The sequence below is a fragment of the Salmo trutta genome, chromosome 4 (genome assembly GCF_901001165.1).
Source record: "Salmo trutta chromosome 4, fSalTru1.1, whole genome shotgun sequence".
NCBI lineage: Eukaryota > Metazoa > Chordata > Actinopteri > Salmoniformes > Salmonidae > Salmo > Salmo trutta.
The window spans coordinates 62,433,363-62,457,111 of record NC_042960.1 but is presented as its reverse complement, the minus strand read 5'-3'; the positions used below and the strand labels follow the sequence as shown (position 1 = coordinate 62,457,111).

Sequence of the window (23,749 nt, the reverse complement as noted above, 5' to 3'; positions counted from 1 at the left end):
TGGTCTACTCCATGCGACGAACGTTACAGCACTAAAGTAATACGGCAAAGAAATTTACTTTTTGTCCTGAAGACAAAGCATTGTGTTTTGGGCCATATTCAACACATCACTGAGTACCACTCTTGTTATGGGTATGCTTGTCATTGGCATGGACTGGAGAATTTATCAGGATAAAAAGCAACCGAATGGAGTTAAGCACAGGAAAAATCTTAGAGGTTCATTCTGCTTTACACCAGACACTGGGAGATTAATTCACCTTTCCCAAACTTGGTTCCCTTTCACTATGGGGTATTGTGCGTAGATGGGTGATGGGAAATAATTGATTTAATTCCATTTTGAATTCAGGCTGTAACACAACAAAATGTGGAATATGTCAAGGGGTGTGAATACTTTCTGAAGGCACTGTAGTGTACTACTTTTTACCAGGGCCCCTAGGGAAGAGGGTGCCATTTGGTACACGGGCCATGTGTTTTTAGACCCATTTGCAGATGAAAGGCTGAGGTTATTTCTTAGCAGGAGCAGTATTATTAGTAGCATCGGTGTACACAACATTATTGTGCCCTTGTGCAGCCTGTGTGTTTGTGTATGCATGTTTTAGGATTAGAAGGAATGGAATAGAGATAACCACAGGTAAAACCTGGTTCATCCTGCTTTCCAACAGACACTGGAAGACAAATTAATGTTTCAGCAGGACAATGACCTAAAACACTAGGTCAAATATACACTGGAGTTGCTAACCAAGATGACATTGAATGTTCCTGAGTGGCTTAGTTACAGTTTTTACTTTAATTGTCTTGAAAATCTATGGCAAAACTTGAAAATGGCTGTCTAGATATCATCAACAACTAACTTGAAGAATTAAAAAAATTATGAATGGCAAATATTGTATAATCCAAGGGCCTCATTTATCAATATGTAGAAACTATTCTAAAATACTGCTTACGAACAGAATTTAGAATGGTTGTACGAATAAAAAAAGTGTGATTTATCAAACAATCCTTCTAGCGCCATACACACACACCTTTAGGAGATAACCATTGATAAATACCAATCGTTCTCAGCCTGAGTGCTCGTGCCGACCTTGGCTGTTCACAGTTCGAAACGCCCCTAATTAACTATATATGGTCAAAATCATCCCTTTAAAGCCTGTGGGGAATACACAACTGTGCTAGAGGTGCTAGTGTCAGAGATTGAGTACAACCAAAAGGTTTTTATTTTGCTCACTCTGTTGTGGCTTGACCAGTGAAATAGCTACAAAGAGAGGACCATTGGGACAATTCAAGTTGCTTCAGCAATGGCAAATGTACTTCAAATGTGTAGGCAACACTCACCAATAAGCCATCCATCCTCAACAGCTCCCTCCTGTAGGCATATAGGCCAACATCGCTGTTCTGCAGAATAAACGAGTCGTGAGTTCCACCTGGCTACCTTTCCATCACATTTAGCAACGTATTTTGCACATCACATAACCTATCACTGGTACATAAAGCCTTTTCTGTTCACATAGTTCGTATTTCGTATTTGGGAACCCATTGATGCCATCATGGAAAAGAAACCCCTCTCTTGACTTTAACCTGTTGTGCAATGGTGTATGGAAATTGTATGTGTTACTGTTTGTTTTGTTGATGAATGCATCCAAAACATTGGCTCATCGAGGGCTCGCTGAATAGTTGCCAAAAACCCGAGGGTCCATAGCACTTTGATGTGCACTGGAATCGCATGTTTGCCTTTTTAAAGTAGGTCTTAAATCCTCACAAAAATCCTATAAGATTGGTTTTGGGAAACGATATCTGATGGGCCAATCTGTACTTTCTACAGAAAAAGTCCAACCTATTTCTAAAAAAGCACTCTGCCAAATGCAACATGTGCCAAATCTTCAAACAGAGCAAGATCAGCCATCTCTCATTCCATTTCCCATTATCTCAGTGTATAATGTCAACAATGGTTTCACTTCCAAAAATGCCTCTAATTTAACAAATGACTGTACTTTATATAGATTATTATTGTAACAAATGCACTGATGTAGTCAAATTATATAGCATGTCAAGATATGTTGCATGAATTCACAATGGAAATACAATGAAATCAAATGTTTTCTTTTTTCACACATTTTCAACGTATATACAGTTCCAGTCAAAAGTTTGGACACACCTACTCATTCAAGGGTTTTTCTTCATATTTACTATTTTCTACTTTGTATAATAATAGTGAAGACATCAAAACTATGAAATAACACATATGCAATCACGTAGTAATCAAAACAGTGTTAAACAAATTTAAATATATTTAATATTTCAGATTCTTCAAGTAGCCACCCTTTGTCTTGATGACAGCGTTGCACACGCTTGGCATTCTCTCAACCAGCTTCACTTGGAATACTTTTCCAACAGTCTTGAAGGAGTTCCCACATATGCTGAGCACTTGTTGGCTGCTTTTCCTTCACTCTGCGGTCCAACTCATCCCAAACCGTCTCAATTGGGTTGAGGTCGGATGATTGTGGAGGCCAGGTCATCTGATGCAGCACTCCATCACTCTTCTTCTTAGTCAAATAGCCCTTACACAGCTTGGAGGTGTCAGCAGCATACCACCCTGCATACCACTGCTGGCTTGCTTCTGAAGCTAAGCAGGGTTGGTCCTGGTCAGTCCCTGGATGGGAGACCAGATGCTGCTGGAAGTGGTATTGGAGGGCTAGTAGGAGGCACTCTTTCCTCTGGTCTAAAAAAATATCCCAATGCCCCAGACACTGCCCTGTGTAGGGTGCTGTCTTTTGGATGGGACGTTAAACGGGTGTCCTGACTCTCTGAGGTCATTTAAAGATCCCTTGGCACTTATTGTAAGAGTAGGGGTGTTAACCCTGGTGTCCTGGCTAAATTCCCAATCTGGCCCTCAAACCATCATGGTTACCTAATCATCCCCAGTTTACAATTGGCTCATTCATTCCCTGTAACTATTCCCCAAGTCAATGCTGTAAATTAGAATATGTTCTCAATCAACTTACCTGGTAAAATAATGGATAAATAAAAAATGTGTCTTTTTTAAAAACCAATGATAGTCCCAATAAGACTACTGACCCGTAGTACTCATGTCTGTAGCCTTGAAAGGCTGGTCATGGTTCACATCATCCCAGAAACCCTACACCCACTCCAATTTGCATACTGCCTGAACAGATCCACAGATGATGCAGTCTCTATTGCACTCCACACTGCCCTTTCCCACCTGGACAGAAGGAACACCTATGTGAGAATGCTATTCATTGACTACAGCTCAGCATTCAACACCATAGTGCCCTCAAAGCTCATCAATAAGCTAAGGACCCTGGGACTAAGCAACTGGATCCTGGACTTCCTGATGGGCTGCCCCCAGGTGGTAAGGGTAGGTAACAACACATCTGCCTCGCTAATCCTCAACACAGGGGCCCCTCAGGGGTGCGTGCTCAGCCCCCTCCTGTACTCCTTGTTCACTCATGACTGCACGGCCAGGTACGACTCCAACACCATCATTAAATTTGCCGATGACACAACAGTGGTAGGTCTGATCACCGACAACAACGAGACAGCCTATAGGGAGGAGGTCAGAGACCTGGCCGTGTGGTGCCAGGAAAACAACCTCTCCCTCAAAGTGATCGAGACAAAGGAGATGATTGTGGACTACAGGAAAAAGAGGACCGAGCACGCCACCATTCTCATTGACGGGGCTATAGTGGAGCGGGTTGAGAGCTTCAAGTTCCTTGGTGTCCACATAAACAATAAACTAACATGGTCCAAGCACACCATGACAGTCGTGAAGAGGGCATGACAAACCTATTCCCCCTCAGGAGACTGAAAAGATTTGGCATGGGTCCTCAGATCCTCAAAAGGTTCTACAGCTGCACCATCGAGAGCATCCTGACTGGTTGCATCACTGCCTGGTATGGCAACTGCTCGGCCTCCGACCGCAAGGCACTACAGAGGGTAGTGCGAACAGCCCAGTACATCACTTCCTGCCATCCAGGACCTCTTTACCAGGCGGTGTCAGAGGAAGGCCCTGAAAATTGTCAAAGATTCCAGCCACCCTAGTCATAGACTGTTCTCTCTGCTACCACATGGCAAGCGGTACCCGGAGTGCCAAGTCTAGGTCCAAGAGGCTCCTAAACAGCTTCTACCCCCAAGCCATAAGACTCCTGAACATCTAGTCAAATGGCTGCCCAGACTATTCACATTGCCCCCCGCCTCCACACCACTGCCACTCTCTGTTGTCATTTATGCATAGTCACTTTAATTAACTCTACCTACAAGTGCATACTACCTCAACTAACCGATGCCCACGCACATTGACTCTGTACCTGCACCCCCCTGTATATATTGTTATTTTTTACTGCTCCTCTTTAATTATTTGTTACTTTTATCTCTTATTCTTATCCGTATTTTTTGAAACTGCCCTGTCGGGTTAGGGGCTCGTAAAGTAAGCATTTCACTCTAAGGTCTACACCTGTTGTATTCAGTGCATGTGACTAATACAATTTGATTTGAAGCGCAAACCAGATGGGATGGCGTTTCGCTGCAGAATGATGTGGTACCCATGCTGGTTAAGTGTGCCTTGAATTCTAAATAAATCACAGACAGTGTCACCAGCAAAGCACCCCCACACCATCACACCTCCTCCTTCATGCTTCACGGTGAAAACCACACATGTGGAGATCATCCGTTCATCTACTCTGCGTCTCACAAAGACACGGCGGTTGGAACCAAAAATCTGAAATTTGGACGCATCAGACTAAAGGACAGATTTCTACCGGTCTAATGTCCAAAGCTTGTGTTTCTTGGCCCAAGCAAGTCTCTTCTTCTTATTGATGTCCCAGTAGTGTTTTCTTTGCAGCAATTGGACCATGAAGGCCTGATTCACACAGTCTCCTCTGAACAGTTGATGTTCAGATGTGTCTGTTACTTTTATTTGGGCTGCAATCTGAGGTGCAGTTAACTCTAATGAATTTATCCTCTGCAGCAGAGATCACTCTTTCCTGTGGCGGTCCTCATGAGAGCCAGTTTCATCATAGCGCTTGATGGTTTTTGCGACTACACTTGAAGAAACTTTTTACGTTTTTGACATTTTCCAGATTGACTGACCTTCATGTCTTAAACCAACCTTTTCTGAGTCAAGATCACTTTCTGAGTGAAAATGCCGAGATCTACCGCTCTCATTTTATATTAACATAACTTAAGAAATGTAAGCCTATGTAACAATAACTAATTAAAAACAGTTCTGTAGCAATGAGGTTTGTGCAGTAAGCTATAGGCCCAATACATTATCACCGCATACTGGTTTTGCTTGAATTTACCTGCCGATACATTGTTGTTCAGATTTTTTTTACTTTTATTATATTTAAAATTTTGAGGTAGGCTATATGATCACACCGGTAATAGATCATTGTTGTATTACTTGTGAGGCACAGCTGAGTGAGCATACATTTAAATGATTAGCTTTTTATATTACTGGACTGATGGTGCCTGCATCTGTTGGTCAGTCTCAGTGGAGGGAGAGAGCAGCAGACTGAGGGTCAGTCTCAGCGGAGGGAGAGAGCAGCAGACTGAGGGTCAGTCTCAGCAGAGGGAGAGAGCAGCAGACTGAGGGTCAGTCTCAGCGGAGGGAGAGAGCAGCAGACTGAGGGTCAGTCTCAGCGGAGGGAGAGAGCAGCAGACTGAGGGTCAGTCTCAGCGGAGGGAGAGAGCAGCAGACTGAGGGTCAGTCTCAGCGGAGGGAGAGAGCAGCAGACTGAGGGTCAGTCTCAGCGGAGGGAGAGAGCAGCAGACTGAGGGTCAGTCTCAGCGGAGGGAGAGAGCAGCAGACTGTGGGTCAGTCTCAGCGGAGGGAGAGAGCAGCAGACTGAGGGTCAGTCTCAGCAGAGGGAGAGAGCAGCAGACTGAGGGTCAGTCTCAGCGGAGGGAGAGAGCAGCAGACTGAGGGTGAGTCTCAGCGGAGGGAGAGAGCAGCAGACTGAGGGTCAGTCTCAGTGGAGGGAGAGAGCAGCAGACTGAGGGTCAGTCTCAGCAGAGGGAGAGAGCAGCAGACTGAGGGTCAGTCTCAGCGGAGGGAGAGAGCAGCAGACTGAGGGTCCTTCTCTCAACATCCCTCCACTCTCCCCTTCCTCCACTGACACTGACCAAAAAGGGACACCGTCTTCCAGCTGATGGCGAAACTCGAGTTGCACCGCATTACTTCTGTCTCATGAACAAATTCATGTTGTTACTCCTATGAACAGAGAAAGTGAAATATTCCTCTATATTAAAAAAGACCCAAGCCGCTAATAATAGTAACAACGCAGGCCTATATAAACACTTTCCTCCTCCCTCATTACTGCTGCACTTCTTGTTGTAGCGCTGAGTGGAAATAGGAACAACGCGCATTTTATGGCTCATAAAAGTGTTGAATACAAAGTGTTGACAGTGCTGAGTAAGAACTTAAACATGAACTCACTCATAATAACAGCAGCTCTGCTGTATTCGTTGACAGTCTCTCTCTAGTCATGGTTTTGAAATCTCACAGTATCCATTTTGCCGTAGCTTTCTTTTATGCCTGCTACGTTACTGCAGACTCCGTCATCTGAGCAATCTGATTGGCCAGCGGTGGCATAGTGCACTTTATTTCCTCTCCAGGCCCACCGGGATGGCAGAGTTTGTACCTTCAGACACATGACATGGCAACAGTTTGCCTACCGCCGCACAGGGCAGCTGAATTGGCAGCCCTTACCACCAACAGCCCGAGACTAATATTTTTTTGGGGAAACAGGGTTTATCGTAGTTTTTTTTACAGAAATGTTTGGCGATCGACTAGAAATGCCTTGGAAATAGACAAGTCGATCGCGATCGACCGGTTGGTGACCACTGTCTTAAAGTAATGATGGACTGTCGTTTTCCTTTGCTTATTTGAGCTGTTCTTGCCATAATATGGACTTGGTTTTAGGGCTATCTTCTATATACCACCCCTACCTTTTCACAACATAACTGACTGTCTCAAAGGCATTAAGAAGGAAAGAAATGCCAAACGTTCATATTGATAAATCTCCCATTTGCATGGAAATAATTGCAATAAATGGTTTATGCACAGATTTGAGACTATGTATGATTGATAAATGAGGCCCCAGGTGTGCAAAGACTTAGAGACTTACCCAAAAAGACTCTATGTATCTAACATGTATTGACTGAATACATATCCAATCAAAATATATTAGTGTTTTATTTTTCATACATTTACAATAAATAAAAAAGTTTCTTCTCCTTTGACATTGGAGTATTTTGTGTAGATCATTGACCCAAAAAAATGACAATTCATTCCATTTTAATCCCACTTTGTAATGCAACAAAACGTGGAAAAAGTCAAGGGGGTTGAATACTTTCCAAAGGCACTGTATATTTACAATTTGCAAATGCAGCCGTTTTCATCTCAATTTCAAATAATTTCTGGCTAACAATTATGTACCTGTAATAGTTTTCAATTAAAATGTTAAAAAATAAACAAAAATACCTTTTTCCCAAGCAATACTTTTGTGAGGACTGTGTGAGTAGTCTGAGTGGGGAGGGGAAAACTGAAAACTAGCTGTTATTGGCAGAGAGATTTGGATTTCTTTCTTATTGGTCAATTAACTAATTTACTTCTTGGTGATGTCACCAGGCAGTCCAAAACTCCATCCCACCAAAACAGGCTGAGACTGGGCCTTTAAACAAATGAAATGGAGAAACAGGATTATGCAGGTAAAGAGAGACTGCTTCAGAGTGAGACGAATATGAGATATCAGATGCAGCCATGTAAGGTCATGAGACCAAGTTGATGAGACAATGGAGATTCACACATTATGATGAGATGAGGAAAGAGGGAATTGAAAGGAGCTACAGGAGGAAGTCCATAATGTCAGCTACAGATAGACAGGCACACTTAACGTGTCAGACATCCATCTTTTTCTTTGTCTGATGGCAGGCTCTGACTCTTCCTCTGTTTCATTCCATAATGGACCACTTAAGTGAGGCAGAGAGGGGCTCATATACCTTACCTCATCGATGTCCCAATACGCTCCCCCTATAAGCTCTAGTTTTCTTATGATGTCACCAATGAAACTTGGTTCACTATATAGTACCTATTCTTTTCCATTCTGCGTCGTCCCGACATTCACTCTCTTCCTTTTCATACGCTCTCCCTCTCTCAGTCGTTCTTTCTCAGTACCCCTCCTGATTTTCCCTCTGCTGTGTCCTCCCTTTCTCTTCTGCTCTGTGTATTTCCATCCTTCCACCATCTCTTCTCCCCTCTCTCTCTTTCCCTCATCCCTATATCTGTAAGTCTCCCTCGGAGAGAGAGAGAGAGCGAACTAAGAGTTGGCCTCTACCTGGCTCTGGGTGACCCCTCCCCTCCGTGCTGTGGAGATGGAGCTCTCATAGTAGGGGGCCCTAATTAGCCCTGACACTGTATACAGTGACTCACTTGGCACGGGTCCTTCCTCCCTCCCCGCCTCCCTCGCCTGTCCCCTTAGCTCCACAGGAATCAGCGACTTTCGATAACAGCAACTTCACCCCCCAAAAACAGGCCACCCCTCCCCCCTCCAATGCATTCTCCCACCCACTCATTCCCAGCATTGCTCCGCAAGTGTCTCTGCCTCTCACATCAGCATCCCGTTTGTCACCTTTTTGTGTCATTAGCTGCCCAGTGAGACTTTCTGTGGTTAGTGCTGTATGACCTGAACAATAATAGCTATTGTATCAAGTTATTGTTTGATAGTGGATAATGGAATTTTAAAGGGTGCACTTCCAGGACTATAAGGTACTTCGTGAAAATACAGTGAACATGAGATTATATCAGGCTGTAACCCTTACCCTTTACATTCACTTCAAATACTTTTCAATTCCACCATATTTCAATACCATCAAAGATTTCATAAACCTCTTAGGCGTCAGGTAAAATTATGAATTGAATGGTGTGCATCTCTTACAGTATTTTTTGTGTTTTACCCAAAAGGCTCAGACTTTCTTTTTCCATCTACGCGGGCTGGCATCGGTGTCTCACATGGCTCCGGCGGACCTGCTCTCACCTGGGGCCAAAGCCAGGCCACTGGTACTTTTCAGCTGTCATTTACATAACAATGACAAACTGTGGACTTTAACACCTTCTCACAAAGAAAATGTTTTGATTGTGCAGAGGTTGTTGATTCTGCTCTTCACAAGTCCTCACTGTCATCACTATAGCTATGTAAACACAATTTCTCTAGTGTAACACTGGTGTAACAGTAAAAAAGCTGCTTTTCACCTGAAAAGCTGATTACGTAAAGCTAGGCTGACTGGGAGCTGTCACTGCTTCCCGTGGTAGGTCCCTTACTTTGTTTGACTGCTCTGTCTAAAATGATTGAGCTGAATTTTGAAGGCTATATTATTTTGACAGACCAATTTAAAGGCCTCATGTGGGAGGTGTGAGAATTAATAAAACATGGCAGTGTTGCTATTTCAACACAAAGCCACATTTAGACACACTAATACAAAATAGGGAGACACGTTGAATGTACACAACTGATTCTCATTGCACACCTTTTTAATGACAAGTGTTAGAGAACTTTTCTCGAAATTCAACTTTATTTACTTTACTGTACTTTATTAGGTTTAGTTGACAGGGACAATGCACATTTACGGAAATGTGCCAGAGTTACTCAGCCGTCTAATTTTCAACAGTAGTCCCAGGGCTGGAAGATAAAAAGTATTTCCTGTATTTGGAAAGAGTGCTGCTTAAATATTTGTTTGATTGGTGTGTTTGAGAACCACTCTAAAAGTGAAGTTTAAATATATGAATACAATAGCACAGAGCAACACAACAGCTGCCTCTTATACCCAATCTTTTCTTTTCTTAAGCTGCCTCTTATACCCAATCTTTTCTGCTGGTGCGAATGGGGTGCAATCCTAACTACCAGAGTTGAGCTCCAACAACATCATAGCTTTCCACTTCTAAATGCGAAGCTTCTTAGTTCACCCTTGCATGAGGAATCGGGAGGTATTTCAACTAAACAAGGGAAGCTTAAGTGGACAGGCTAGCTCCGTTCCCATGTGTCCATCAGACCTCTTACAAAAACACAGTTTAAGCACAAACAGAATATAGAGATTGTCCTTAGCTGAAATATTGTGGTACTTTCTCTTTAACGTTTCATTCACATACTTGTTCTCACTCTCTTACTCCTATGGTGATATGTAAACTAGCTAGCTATGCTAGTTATCCCTATGGCTCCTCCTGGACACAAAAGCTGTGGAAAGCTCGACTGCTATGTAATATCTGTAATATCATCATGTGACATGGTAGGAATCTTAGTTTTGGTCAGTGTTTCCCCTAGGACCCTTATTAAGGCGGATATTCAAAAAGTATAAAATCACCCCGTAGACCTGTGTAGAAGAGAACTCTTATACCTGACGTTTGTGTGTGTTTGTGTGTGTGTGTGTGTGTTTGTGTGTGTGTGTGTGTGTGTGTGTCTGTTTATGTGTGTGTGTGTGTGTGTGTGTGTGTGTGGTGTTGCTGCGGTGTTTGAAAACCATGCTGTTTTAAAGAACTGTTTGAGGTGTGGTCAATTGTACTAAGGTATGTGTTTACTTTGATTATCAGTGTCTGGTTATTCAAATGTGACAGACTATTTCTATAATTGGGCCCAAAACCTGTAGTTAGTGATGGGGAAATTAAGAGTCCTGAAGCACTGAGGCTTTCCAGCCAATTGTGTCAAAAATAAGTTAATTACACAAGGCTTTGACCAACACAGTGTACAGCAGTGGCACCTTGTGGTCAAAAGAATTTAGAGCAGCCAAATTATTATAGATGACGTCACACGCTGTAGCGTGTGCGCAGAGTAGCCTTTTTGTCTTATACCGAAATCAATAACAAACCAATCAGGTGGTTGTTCGATGAATCAAAGCTTCGGACATCATTGATCACATGCTTCTGATAAAGTGATTCAGGCATCGGCACACCGCTTCGAATTAAACTGCTTAGCAATTTCGGTGCATGCCTCGGAGCTCCGGTATCAAACGTAAAATCACTACCTGTAGTTTGAAAATACAGTTATGTTACAGATAGCATAATACTTATGCTACATTATTTCATACACATAATTTGCTCAAAACTAGCCAGTAGTTAACCCAGTCCATGGGCCTAATAGAAGCAATTCCCCCCCTCTGTTAGCATTGGCAAGCCATAAGATAACTCAAACCTAAAATACCACTGCTACTGTTATCTGGGTAATGCACCACTTTTAGACTTACCTGATATATCAGCTGGAGGGGATTTTTTTATTCTGGAAAGAACCTGTAGATCTTTGCAACATTCTTAAACCTAGGGCAGGTTCTTTAGCCTACTAGCTAGCCCACTGATTATTTGGTTGTTTACTATTTGGTGTTAATCTGCTTAGCCACCTCTAGCATAGCTATTTTTTTGATATGCTGTCTTGGTTCTTTTCACGCAGTTTCCACCGGTGGAGTTATTGCAAGGTTCTGTCAGTATAATGTCATTGTAGACTCAGCATTATGACGGTTGCCACGGGCCACACCGCAGATATTGAGATGAGTGCGATGCAATACTTTGCTCTCACACAGTATCTGTACATGGTCGAGCTTCATGCTTCAACAACGTGGTAGCTACGGGACCAGAACAGCAACATTTAGTCTCTGGCTTCTAGGCTCGTAGCTGTTGTTGAAATCGGTCCAAAATTCTGTTGACTTAATGCATCGCTGAGTCTACCTTTAATTATTTTGTTGATAGCATGCGATGGTTTTTGATAGCTGCCTCTGGCACTGTGACCAGGCTCTGTTAGCGCTGCCTGTGGGTCTCAGAGGACAGAGCCCACATTGAGACAGCCCACTGTGTCTAGACTAGAGCAGAGCAAGGTTCCGTCATGTTCCCACCACCCACCCAGCAATCCTTCCCAGGCCTTCCCCTCCCCATGACAGGCCTGTGGCTGAGTTTGTGACTACGGTCTCCTCCTGTGAACCTCCTCTCACAGCTCAATGAGAGGACTGGCAAGACAGTATGCTGACCGGTCAACCCATACTGGGCATATCAGGTCTATTTAAAGTCCAGGGAGGGCAGATAGCTGCTTTAGTTAGATACTGGGAACCCACTCTCCCAAGGGAAAACAGGACTGTGAGGGATCGGTCTGAGAACTTTGTCTTGCACCACTCTGAACTTCGACAGTCACAACAAAAACGTTGAATCAGGGTTATTTTATTAGATGGTAAGTAGGTTTGTTTATTTCTTCTTAAACTGCACTTTGTGTGCGTGCAGTTTCTTTTTTTGTTACATGCAATTTTATTTCCTTCGGCAACCTAATAAGGAGGCTATAAGGCTGTATTTTGCTTTGTGTTTTTGGCTTGTTTTTTTGGACCCGATTGCTGAATCCAGTCAGTGGTTTCATGCAGAGACTGAAAAGGGCTGAATGTTCCCCCACAATGCATTAAAAAGTCCTGAACATGTATTTTTAACTGACTCTGCAATTACTAAGACCACAGACAATGTTTACACTGTCTTTCACAAAATTAAGGAAAATAGCAATGACTGTGTGTGTGTCAATTGCAAGGTATCTCAGTTTTTAAATGGCCGACATTCAGGATTTCTATAGTAATCAGAATAAACCTACAGTTAGGTTGTAACCTTTTGTGCAGTGTATGTCACATGGTTTGCTACCCCATACTGTTAAGGTACTTGAATATGTTGTTGTGAATTAGCTAAATGGGTCTCATGTACGAGGGATGGATACTACATACGACATCACACATGCATACACACAAAGTGCCGCAATAAATTAAAGTGCACACCAGAGTGATTTCCCTCTGCAGTCCTTAGACACACAACCCACTTGGCAGTTATTTAACCCCACGTGACATGGCTAAAACAGAAGTGTCCTTTGTTTCTGCACCTAAGCCAACCACCTTCTCCATTGCAGAAAGACATTGGGGCATTCAGATTTCCTTCTAGACTTGAAAAGAACTGACCATCCCAGTGAGCAAGATTTGTCACTTTCATTTGCAATCAGTAAAATGCCTATATGTCAGAACAATGACATGTTCTAATAGTAGCATGTTGTGCAAGTAACAACCTGGCGACCGTGGTAACACGTTAAAGGTATACTACCATCTTCAGGGTCATCGCTCAATACGTCTTTATGTTTATACAATCACTTATGTTGTTTACAAGTATATTAACTGAAAGTCATTTTTTAAGTTGGATTTCATTAAAATAAAGGGTCACGCTTAGAAGGATTATTCAACAAGAACTTGAATGTAGGTACTTTTGAATGTTACTGCGTTATAACATAGTTATTACATAGTTACTAATAGTTACATAGTTACTAAGTCCTTTTAAGGAGTGCAAAAAATGTATAGTCCAAGGCCATGAAATTAAAATCAAATTTTATTGGTCACATACACATATTTAGCAGATGTTATTGCGGGTGTAGCAAAATGCTTGTGGTGTAGTGAAATGCTTGTGGTGTAGCGAAATGCTTGTGGTGTAGTAAAATGCTTGTGGTGTAGTAAAATGCTTGTGGTGTAGCGAAATGCTTGTGGTGTAGCGAAATGCTTGTGGTGTAGCGAAATGCTTGTGGTGTAGTAAAATGCTTGTGGTGTAGCGAAATGCTTGTGGTGTAGCGAAATGCTTGTGGTGTAGTGAAATGCTTGTGGTGTAGTAAAATGCTTGTGGTGTAGCGAAATGCTTGTGGTGTAGTGAAATGCTTGTGGTGTAGCGAAATGCTTGTGGTGTAGCGAAATGCTTGTGGTGTAGCGAAATGCTTGTGGTGTAGCGAAATGCTTGTGGTGTAGTGAAATGCTTGTGGTGTAGCGAAATGCTTGTGGTGTAGTGAAATGCTTGTGGTGTAGCGAAATGCTTGTGGTGTAGTGAAATGCTTGTGGAAAAAAGACTAGAGGCTCAGCCATAAACGTTTGACACTTCCTCACGCATCATTGGAGATCATGGACACCAAAGAGATCACTTTCAGTATGACAGCGCTTGACTTGTCACTTACATATACACCATGAGAGCTGTGACTGGATTGATTAAATCGGACACATTAGACTCCTCCCCTCAATTTGTATGATAATGCAGATGAGTGTTTTTAAGGAGGCGACTTTCTTTTTTGATTTTCATGGCCACCTGTAGCAATAGTACAATGGTTCCGGTCCGTTTTTCGATTGGATAACAGATGTTGCTTAAATATTGCCAAATGGAAATTGTCTATATGTAATATCAACATTGTGTGAGTTTAATTTATTTAATATGTCCAATGTATTGTGAATTCCATTCTATTATTTTCTGTTACTATGTAAAATGACTTGTGCAATATTCATATTAGCGATTAAACAACTAGAGCAAGATCTTTGTCTTGTCATCATGGGGTTGTGGTATTGACTGCATATTCATTTGGCACCGTGACACTATCAGATTTGCTCTCTCTAAGGTGCTTAGACTGCAGCGAAACAGCTCTCACTTTTTCCACCCTCTTACTCACCCATCCCCATCCCCTCCCCATGCCTCTTACCTCCACATAGTCCCCCCCTTTCTCATCCATACCCCATGCCTCTTTCCTCCACATAGTCCCCCCCTTTCTCATCCATACCCCATGCCTCTTACCTCCACATAGTCCCCCCTTTCTCATCCATACCCCATGCCTCTTACCTCCACATAGTCCCCCCCTTTCTCATCCATACCCCATGCCTCTTTCCTCCACATAGTCCCCCCCTTTCTCATCCATACCCCATGCCTCTTACCTCCACATAGTCCCCCCCTTTCTCATCCATACCCCATGCCTCTTTCCTCCACATAGTCCCCCCCTTTCTCATCCATACCCCATGCCTCTTTCCTCCACATAGTCCCCCTTCTTTTAGTAGATTTCCCTAATTCTCTTGTGAATAACACAATTTGTCATAATTTTCTCTACACCAATATCATCACAATGGCAACAATGACGTTGTTCAATAGTCCCCCCCATTCAATCTGGACACACTAATTTGCCTATTTGCCATTTCACACATGCTAAAGGAATACCAGGTGAGCTGTGTGTTTTGTACAGTGTATGCTCATGTGATGGGAAGATATGGGAATTACATAAAGGGTTTACAGCCCTGCTCTTTTATACTTTATGTTAGTAACATCTATTGATTCAATAACACTCTCTCACCATTTAATAAGGCAAGCCACTGCAGCTAAGGTATCATATGTTGCTACTATATGTGCTAATCATAGTCTCACAGTAAACATGACATCTGTCATCATTCCACAGCAGGATGTCATTAACTAAATGGATTACAATATGAGACCTGCCCCCCCCCCTCCCTCATGCCTTGACAGGGTTTAAAAATGGACTAATCTAAATGGGATACATCAATAAAAATGCAGAATAAAGTTGCAGGCACTTAAGCGCTAGCTCCCTTGCTTTGGCTCAAAGTGGAGAGTCACTGGCTGGCAGCCAGCCAATAAATTAGAAGATAAGAAATATTACTCCACTGGCACAATGGGGCCTGTAGCAATTCAAAACCGGGGCTTTATTGATAATTGAATTACTCTGAGAGAAAAAAGACAAGACCAGAATAGAAGGCTTGGGTCTAGATCAATAAGGAGCGATTGTAGTGGATGCGGTGCCATGGCAAGCTACACAGCCAGAGAGGCAGTGTGTGTGAGTCAGCTCGTGCGCATCTGTCTGTGTATGATCATGTTAAGTGTTCAGGTCTTTCCATTAAAAAGTTTGATTTAGGATTCTAATAAAGTATAAAATTGTCAAGCGGATAAATGTTGCGATAAATTGTGTATTACTCACTCTACATTACTATATGGTGGAATAGAGAGAAAACAATGTGTGCTTATGGTTTGTATAATAATGATCATATCTAATGTTTTTTATTGCAGGTGCTGTGCTGAAGTGGTATGGACACAGATAGAATGGCTAGTCGGCAGAGCTCCAGAATGGCTAGTCCTCAGAGCTCCAGAATTGCTAGTCCTCAGAGCTCCAGAATTGCTAGTCCTCAGAGCTCCAGGATGGCTAGTCTTCAGAGTTCCAGAATGGCTAGTCCTCAGAGCTCCAGAATTGCTAGTCCTCAGAGCTCCAGGATGGCTAGTCTTCAGAGTTCCAGAATGGCTAGTCCTCAGAGCTCCAGAATGGCTAGTCCTCAGAGCTCCAGAATGGCTAGTCCTCAGAGCTCCAGAATGGCTAGTCCTCAGAGCTCCAGAATGGCAAGTCCTCAGAGCTCAAGAATGGCAAGTCCTCAGAGCTCAAGAATGGCTAGTCCTCAGAGCTCCAGACACAGTAGCTCTGTTTCATCATCTCCGATGAGGTAAGTGCACCCAACTTGCACTATGCCGATATGACATAAAAATCTTATTCTGTAGCTATGGGAGTGTCATCCTCCCATCACGGTCCCATGAGACAGACACACACATTCAAGCACACACGGATCTACACATGCATACACAAACAAACAGGCTGCACAAGGGCACAATAATGTTGTGTACACCGATGCTACTAATAATACTGCTCCTGCTAAGAAATAACCTCAGCCTTTCATCTGCAAATGGGTCTAAAAACACACGGCCCGTGTACCAAATGGCACCCTCTTCCCTAGGGTCCCTGGTAAAAAGTAGTACACTACAGTGCCTTCAGAAAGTATTCACACCCCTTGACATATTCCACATTTTTTTTGTGTTACAGCCTGAATTCAAAATGTATTAAATACATTTTTTTCCCATCACCCATCTACACACAATACCCCATAGTGAAAGGGAACCAAGTTTGGGATACCCTGTTTTAGGTAATTGTCCTGCTGAAAGCTGAATTCATCTCCCAGTGTCTGTAAAGCAGACTGAACCTCTAAGATTTTTCCTGTGCTTAACTCCATTCGGTTTCTTTTTTATTCTGATAAACTCCCCAGTCCTTAACGATTACAAGCATACCTATAACAGGATGCAGCAACCACTATGCTTGAAAATATGGAGAGTCGTACTCAGTAATGTGTTGTATTGGATTTGCCCCAAACATAACACTTTATATTCAGGACAAAATTGCTCTGCCACATTTTTGGAGTATTATTTTAGTGCCTTGTTGCAAACTACGCATGTTTTGGAATATTTTTATTCTTTGCAGGCTTCCTTTTTTTCACTCTGTCAATTCTAATATGTTTGGTTATGGAAAATATATTTCACAGCGGATTAGATGGTACAATGATTCTCTACACTATACATACTTGTTTTGTCACAAACTGAAATTTGGCAAACTATTAGAATTTTAGCAACCAGGAAATGGAGGAGCGATTTCTGCACAGTATATCTTTAAAAACATTTTTACTACTGAACTTGTTTAGGCTTGCCATAAAAAGGATTGAATACTTAAGGACTCAAGAGATGTTAGCTTCTTAATTGTAATTCATTTGTACAAAATTCGAAAAACATAACTCCACTTTGACATTATGGGGTATTGTGTGTACGCCAGTGACAATTTTTTTTTAAACACAGGCTGTAACACAACAAAATGTGGAAAAATTCAAGGGGTGTGAATACTTTCTGAAAGCACTGTATGTAGGGAATAAGTTGCCATCTGGAACACAGCCATTGTGTTTTTCCTTTTCTCCTGTTGAAAATGTGCTTTAATGGTGACAATATAGAGATTTTGATGTGAGGGCACTCCTCTTCGAGTGAGGAAAAAGGTACACAGTGGTAGTAGTGGCATTCGTGGACTACAGGAAAAGGCGGGCCGAACAGGCCCCCATTAACATCAACGGGGCTGTAGTGGAGCGGGTTGAGAGTTTCAAGTTCCTTGGTGTCCACATCACCAACGAACTATCATGGTCCAAACACACCAAGACAGTCATGAAGAAGGCACGACAAAACCTTTTCCCCTTCAGGGAACTGAAAAGATTTGGCATGGGTCCCCAGATCCTCAAAAAGTTCTACAGCTGCACCATCGAAAGCATTCTAACCGGTTGCATCATCGCCTGGTATGGTAACTGCTCGGCATCTAACCGTAAGACACTACAGAGGGTAGTGCGTATGGCCCAGTACATCACTGGGGCCAAGCTTCCTGACATCCAGGACCTATATAATAGGCGTGTCAGAGGAAAGTCCATAAAATTGTCAGAGACTCCATGACACAAGTCATAGACTGTTTTCTTTGCTATCGCACGGCAAGCAGTACCGGAGCGCCAAGTCTAGGACCGAAAGGCTCCTTAACAGCTTCTACACCAAAGCCATGAGACTGCTGAACAATTAATCAAATGGCCACCGGAACATCTGGCCAAAGAACATCTAGCCGCTTGAGAGCACCCTTACCTGCCGATCTATAAATTACGTCTCCGTAATCTATCTTGGGTAGGATGGTCATCTGAATCAGGATTCGTTTGGCAGCTGGGGTGAGAGAGGAGCGATTACAATAGAGGAAATCAAGTCTAGATTTAACCTTAGCCTGCAACTTTAATATGTGCTGAGAGAAGGACAGTGTACCGTCTAGCCATACTCCCAAGTACTTGTATGAGGTGACTACCTCCAGCTCTAAACCCTCAGAGGAAGTAATCACATCGGTGGGGAGAGGGGCATTCTTCTTACCAAACCCCATGACCTTTGTTTTGGAGATGTTCAGAACAAGGTTAACGGCAGAGAAAGCATGTTGGACACTAAGAAAGCTTTATTGTAGAGCGTTTAACACAAAATCCGGAGAGGGGCCAGCTGAGAATAAGACTGTATTATCTGCATATAAATGGATGAGAGAGCTTCCTACTGCCTGAGCTATGTTGTTGATGTAAATTGAGAAGAGGCTGGGGCCTAGGATCGAGCCTTGGGGTACTCCCTTGGTGACAGGCAGCAAAGACCCCTCAGAGACTCCAATACTTCTTAGCTGGCCCACAATAATGGAATGGCCAACCATATCAAAAGCTTTGGCAGAGTCAATAAAAATAGCAGTACAACATTGCTTAGAATCAAGAGGAATGGTGACATCATTTAGGACCTTTAAGGTTGCAGTGACACATCCATAACCTGAGCGGAAACCAGATTGCATACCAGAGAAAATACTATAGACATCAAGAAAGCCAGTATATTATTGATAAGTCTTTCGAACACTTTTGATAAACAGGGCAAAATAGAAATTGACCTATAACAGTTTGGATCAGCTTGATCTCCCCCTTTAAATAAAGGACACACCGTGGCTGCCTTCCAAGCTATGGGAACCTCCCCAGAGAGGACAGACAGATCAGAGATAGACTTGGCTATGATAAGTGCTGCAACTTTAAAGAAGAAAGGATCTAAACCATCTGACCCAGATGTTTTTTGGGGGTCAAGTTTAAGGGGCTCCTTTAGCACCTCAGACTCAGTAACCGGCTGCAGGGAGAAACTTTGTAGCGGGACAGGGGAAAAAGACGGAGGATCATTGGGGCTGGTCACATTAGAAGTGCTGAGAGTTGATGTCATGTGTGCTAGCGTGCATAGGATTACTGTGTGCGAGGTGAGTATATAGAGCCCATTACAGCTGTCAGTCTGCTCTGTGTTGAAGGAAACATCTGGAAGTCTGATGTCTGCCCTGAGGCAGGGCATTTTCCCCCCCCATGTGCTCCTTCAGGAGGAGTGCATGCAGCAAACCTCACTTATTAAAGCACAGCAGGCTGTAAGTCACATTCAGAAGTACTTGACTTACTTCAGGATTCCTTTTGAAGCTCCTAGTGGAGAAAACAGCCTCACTTAGAAGCCTGGATTGGTCAAGATTTGGGACTCGTCACTTTGTGCACTTAAAGGCTTTAAAAACACACTCCATTGAAAACCTTCTAAATCCCCAAAAATGTAATTTAAAAGGAGTTAAACTTTGTACATATACGTCATCTTATTTATATAAGTGACATAAAATAATAAAACAGATTGGCAGTCAGTTGTTCAGACGTTTACCCTTCAACACATTTGTCTTGAGGATTTATGGAGGTTCGCATTCAATGTTGTATTACCGCCACAAACTGGACTTATGTATAAATACATTATATTTTGTGACACATAATATAAAAACTTACCCTACCATCTAAGAGCCAGATCGCAATTTACTGGGGGGAGGCGTGGTCCAAAATAGCGGTGGGTTGTCAAACTTATTTTTTTTGTTTTGGAGAGGGTTGTGTGGTTTTTTATTGGGCAAGGGGAGGGTAGTGTGTTTTTTTTCCTGGTTGACATTCATTCTTTAGTAGGTTTTACTATATAATTTCTAACCATCGTAGCCACATTTCCTCCTCAGCTTGCATGCTCCTCCCCTATATCAAGGTGTTTTGGTACATCCCTTATGCCCTATGGTTTTCCATGTGCTAACTTTTACTATACCACAGGTATCCAACCCAGGTCACGATAGTCTACCGGTCTAACAGCCTATCCTGGCCTATATCCACCATTCATAGTGAAAATATTGGCTGGTGGACCGTTTGTCCAGATCTGCAATAGGCTAACTAGCAATCGTAACACATATAAAAGCATTCAAAGCTGCATACATTTTCAATATGAATCGACAAGATCAAATAGGAATAGCTGATAGGCAGAGGACAGGCCAGGTGCATCATTGGTCGTGAAAGAACAGTGAATTCATTTAACACACAGCTCAAAAATCCCCCCTATTGATCTTGTTTAGGGACAATACAAGTATCCTACCTAGACTATAGTAGCCTACAACACCAAAATGCAATGAATAATTGCATTATTGTTTTCAAGTGAGTGCAACCTTCTACTCTAGGCTGCAGTGAAAATGTCATTTGAATAACAGCGTAAAAGCCCTGTGATTTGAATGTTTCATTCGATTTGGATCTGTTGTCGGTCTACTCGATAGTTTATAAGGTCTAGAAAGGCACAGTAGAAGGCCAGTATGGCTGTATTCTTACTTCTGATACTGAATGCGCTGTCTGTTTCAGATCCTCATTCTTCCAAGTCGTCCTAAAATAATGTGGTCACATATGCTCTGTCCCAGCAGGCTCAGTTATTCAGGAAAGCCTAGCTCTGATTCCTCTCCAATCCGAGCGGATATTCCTTGCACACCTAGAAAGCTTCAATATAGCCTAAATATTTATCATTTCACTTTTAAATGTATTACTTTTTACATGTGGCATAAACACAACCAGTTACAATGTTTTAATCTGATTAGGCTACTTCAAAAGTCTCCTGAAGGCATGCGCACGTTCATCCAAAATTCCAGCATTGTCAAAATGGCTTGACATTAGCCAGGTTTCCATCCAACCTTTTTATGCAGTAAAGTAGCCTACATGTCAGATAGAAGATGGCATGACATCATGGGAAAGCATGCAGTTTATTAGGCTACAGATGAAATAAATGATGAACTTTACAGAGTGGTGGAAGTGCACAGTGATGAGGTTGATGCTCCTTTCAATAAATATGGAGGGTCTTATTCTGGTGACATGATGATCGATGCTTAGCTGCCAGTGTCTCGAACGCCCTCTCCGCCTCCGTCGTCCAATGAAGCCACTGGGGACATCCTCTCAGTAGGGAGGTAAGAGGCGCGAACACCGTGCTGAAGCCCCGGATGGCCCTCCGAAAATAGTTGGCGAACCCCAGGAATTGCTGGACTGCTTTCACGGAGTTGGAGGTGGGCCATGTCCTGTCTGCGCTGATGCATTGCTCCTCCATCTCCACTCCCTCTGTGTATATGAGGTAGCCCAAAAAGGACAAGGACCTCTGGAAAAACAAACATTTCTCTTGTTTAACATATAGATCATGCTCCAACAGTCTTCCCAGCACAGATCTGACTAATGAGATATGCTGGGCGCAGTCAGCAGAATAGACCAAAATGTTGTCTATATAAACCACTACTGAAGACTGAAGAAGCATTAGACAGACCAAAGGGCATGACGAGATACTCGTAGTGGCCCGTGGTCGTGGAAAAGGCAGTTTTCCATTCGTAGCCTGCACGAATGCGCACCAGATTGTAGGCGCTCCTCAAGTCCAGTTTCATGAAGTACTGCGCCCCATGCATTTGTTCGATGATGGTTGGGATGAGGGGTAAAGGATAGCTGAACTTAACGGTGGCTTTATTCAGTGTTCGATAATCAATGCAGGGGCGCAGTCCCCCATCTTTCTTCTTAACAAAAAATAAGCTTGAGGAGGCTGGTGACGTAGAGGGGCGGAAAAAACCCTGCTGGAGGCTCTCCTGTACGGATGTCTCCATGGCCTCGGTCTCCGCACAGGAGAGGGGATAGAAGTGTCCTCTCGGGAGGGCTGCATCAGACAGAAGGTTAATGGCACAGTCCCAGGGGCGATGAGGAGGCAGGCGTGTAGCCTCGGTGGTCTGGACTTTCCACCGATGTGGTGTTGACAGACACCGCGAGACACCTCCTCTGACACTCCTGCGACCAACCCAGCAGTCTCCTCTCGGACCAGAAAATAACAAGTTATGCCAACTCAACCAGGGGACACCTAAAACAACAGGGTGCGTGGGTGTGTCAATAATCAAAAAGGTGATCTGTTCTAAATTAGTGTAATTTGTTAGGTAGGCCCTTGCCTTTGTTGGTCTATTGCAGTAATATAGCCTGTTCAGAACTTTTGTCAAGGTTTAAACCATATTTCATTCCATTGTCCAAATTTAGTTCCAACTTAAATATAATAGCCTGCTCCTATATTCCCTATAAACAATGGCCTCTCAATCCCATTTTATGATTGACATTTTCTAGGTGGAGTGGTCCACTGTTTTTTAACTAGACAAGTCAGTTACCAACAAATTCTTATTTTCAATGACAGCCTAAGAACAGTGGGTTACCTGCCTTGTTCAGGGGCAGAATGACAGATTTTTACCTTGTCAGCTCGGGGATTCGATCTTCCAACCTTTACAGTTACTAGTCCAACACTCTAGCCACTAGGCTGCCTGCCGCCCCTGCTTTGGGGAAGTTAGTGCATTTTCCCCCTGTTTTACAATTGCTCTTCTGTTCTTATTTTCCCTATAAACAACGGCTTGACTTACTTTTGCTATTACCCTAATAAAGTTTTGAACCTTTTGTTATGGTGTGGCTGTTATTAAGATTTAACTACTGCAAGCCTATGACATGAAGGCAGTGCTGTCACGACCGTCAAAGGGAGTAGACCAAGGTGCAGCGTGTTGAGTGCTCATCTTCTTTTATTATGACAGAACACTTAAACAAAATAAACAAATGACAGCCAACAGTTCCGTAAGGTACATAGACTACACGGAAAACAACCACCCACAAAACCCAAAGGAAAACAGGCTGCCTAAGTATGGCTTCCAATCAGAGACAACGAAAGACACCTGCCTCTGACTGGAAACCACATTCCCCTGGAAACAAACAACCCCCAAAACACACAAAACAACCCCCCTGCCACGCCCTGACCATTCTACTATGGCAAATGACCCTTTTCACTGGTCAGGACGTGACAGTACCCTCCCCCCCGAAAGTGCAGACCCTGACTCCACCTCAAACAAAAAAAACACAAAAACAACCCCAAACCTAAAGGGAGGGAAGGGAGGGTGGCCACCGTCTACGACGGTTCCTGTGCTACACCCACCCTTCGCCAATCCTCCAGCCACGGAGGTGGCTCTGGCTCCAGGCGTAGCCCCCATTCTGCGCTGCCGACCCCCGCTGGAGGCTCTGGACTGCAGACCGTTGCTGGAGGCCCCGGGCTGAGTGGCGTCACTGGAGGCCCCGGGCTGAGCGGCGTCGCTGGAGGCCCCGGGCTGAGGGGCGTCGCTGGAGGCCCAGGGCTGAGGGGCGTCGCTGGAGGCCCCGGGCTGAGGGGCGTCGCTGGATGCTCC

At 43.4% G+C, this 23,749-nt stretch overlaps 1 protein-coding gene across 2 annotated transcripts in view; it reads left to right on the top strand.

Moving 5' to 3' along the window:
* LOC115192804 (protein inscuteable homolog) overlaps positions 1-23,749 on the top strand; it is an 89,232-nt gene that overhangs the window by 23,639 nt on the left and 41,844 nt on the right. For both annotated transcript variants that reach the window (XM_029751665.1, XM_029751664.1), the window contains exon 2: positions 15,877-16,301. In XM_029751665.1, coding sequence (XP_029607525.1) covers positions 15,895-16,301 — 407 coding nt within the window. In that variant the 5' untranslated portion in view covers positions 15,877-15,894. The remainder of the gene's footprint in view (positions 1-15,876; positions 16,302-23,749) is intronic.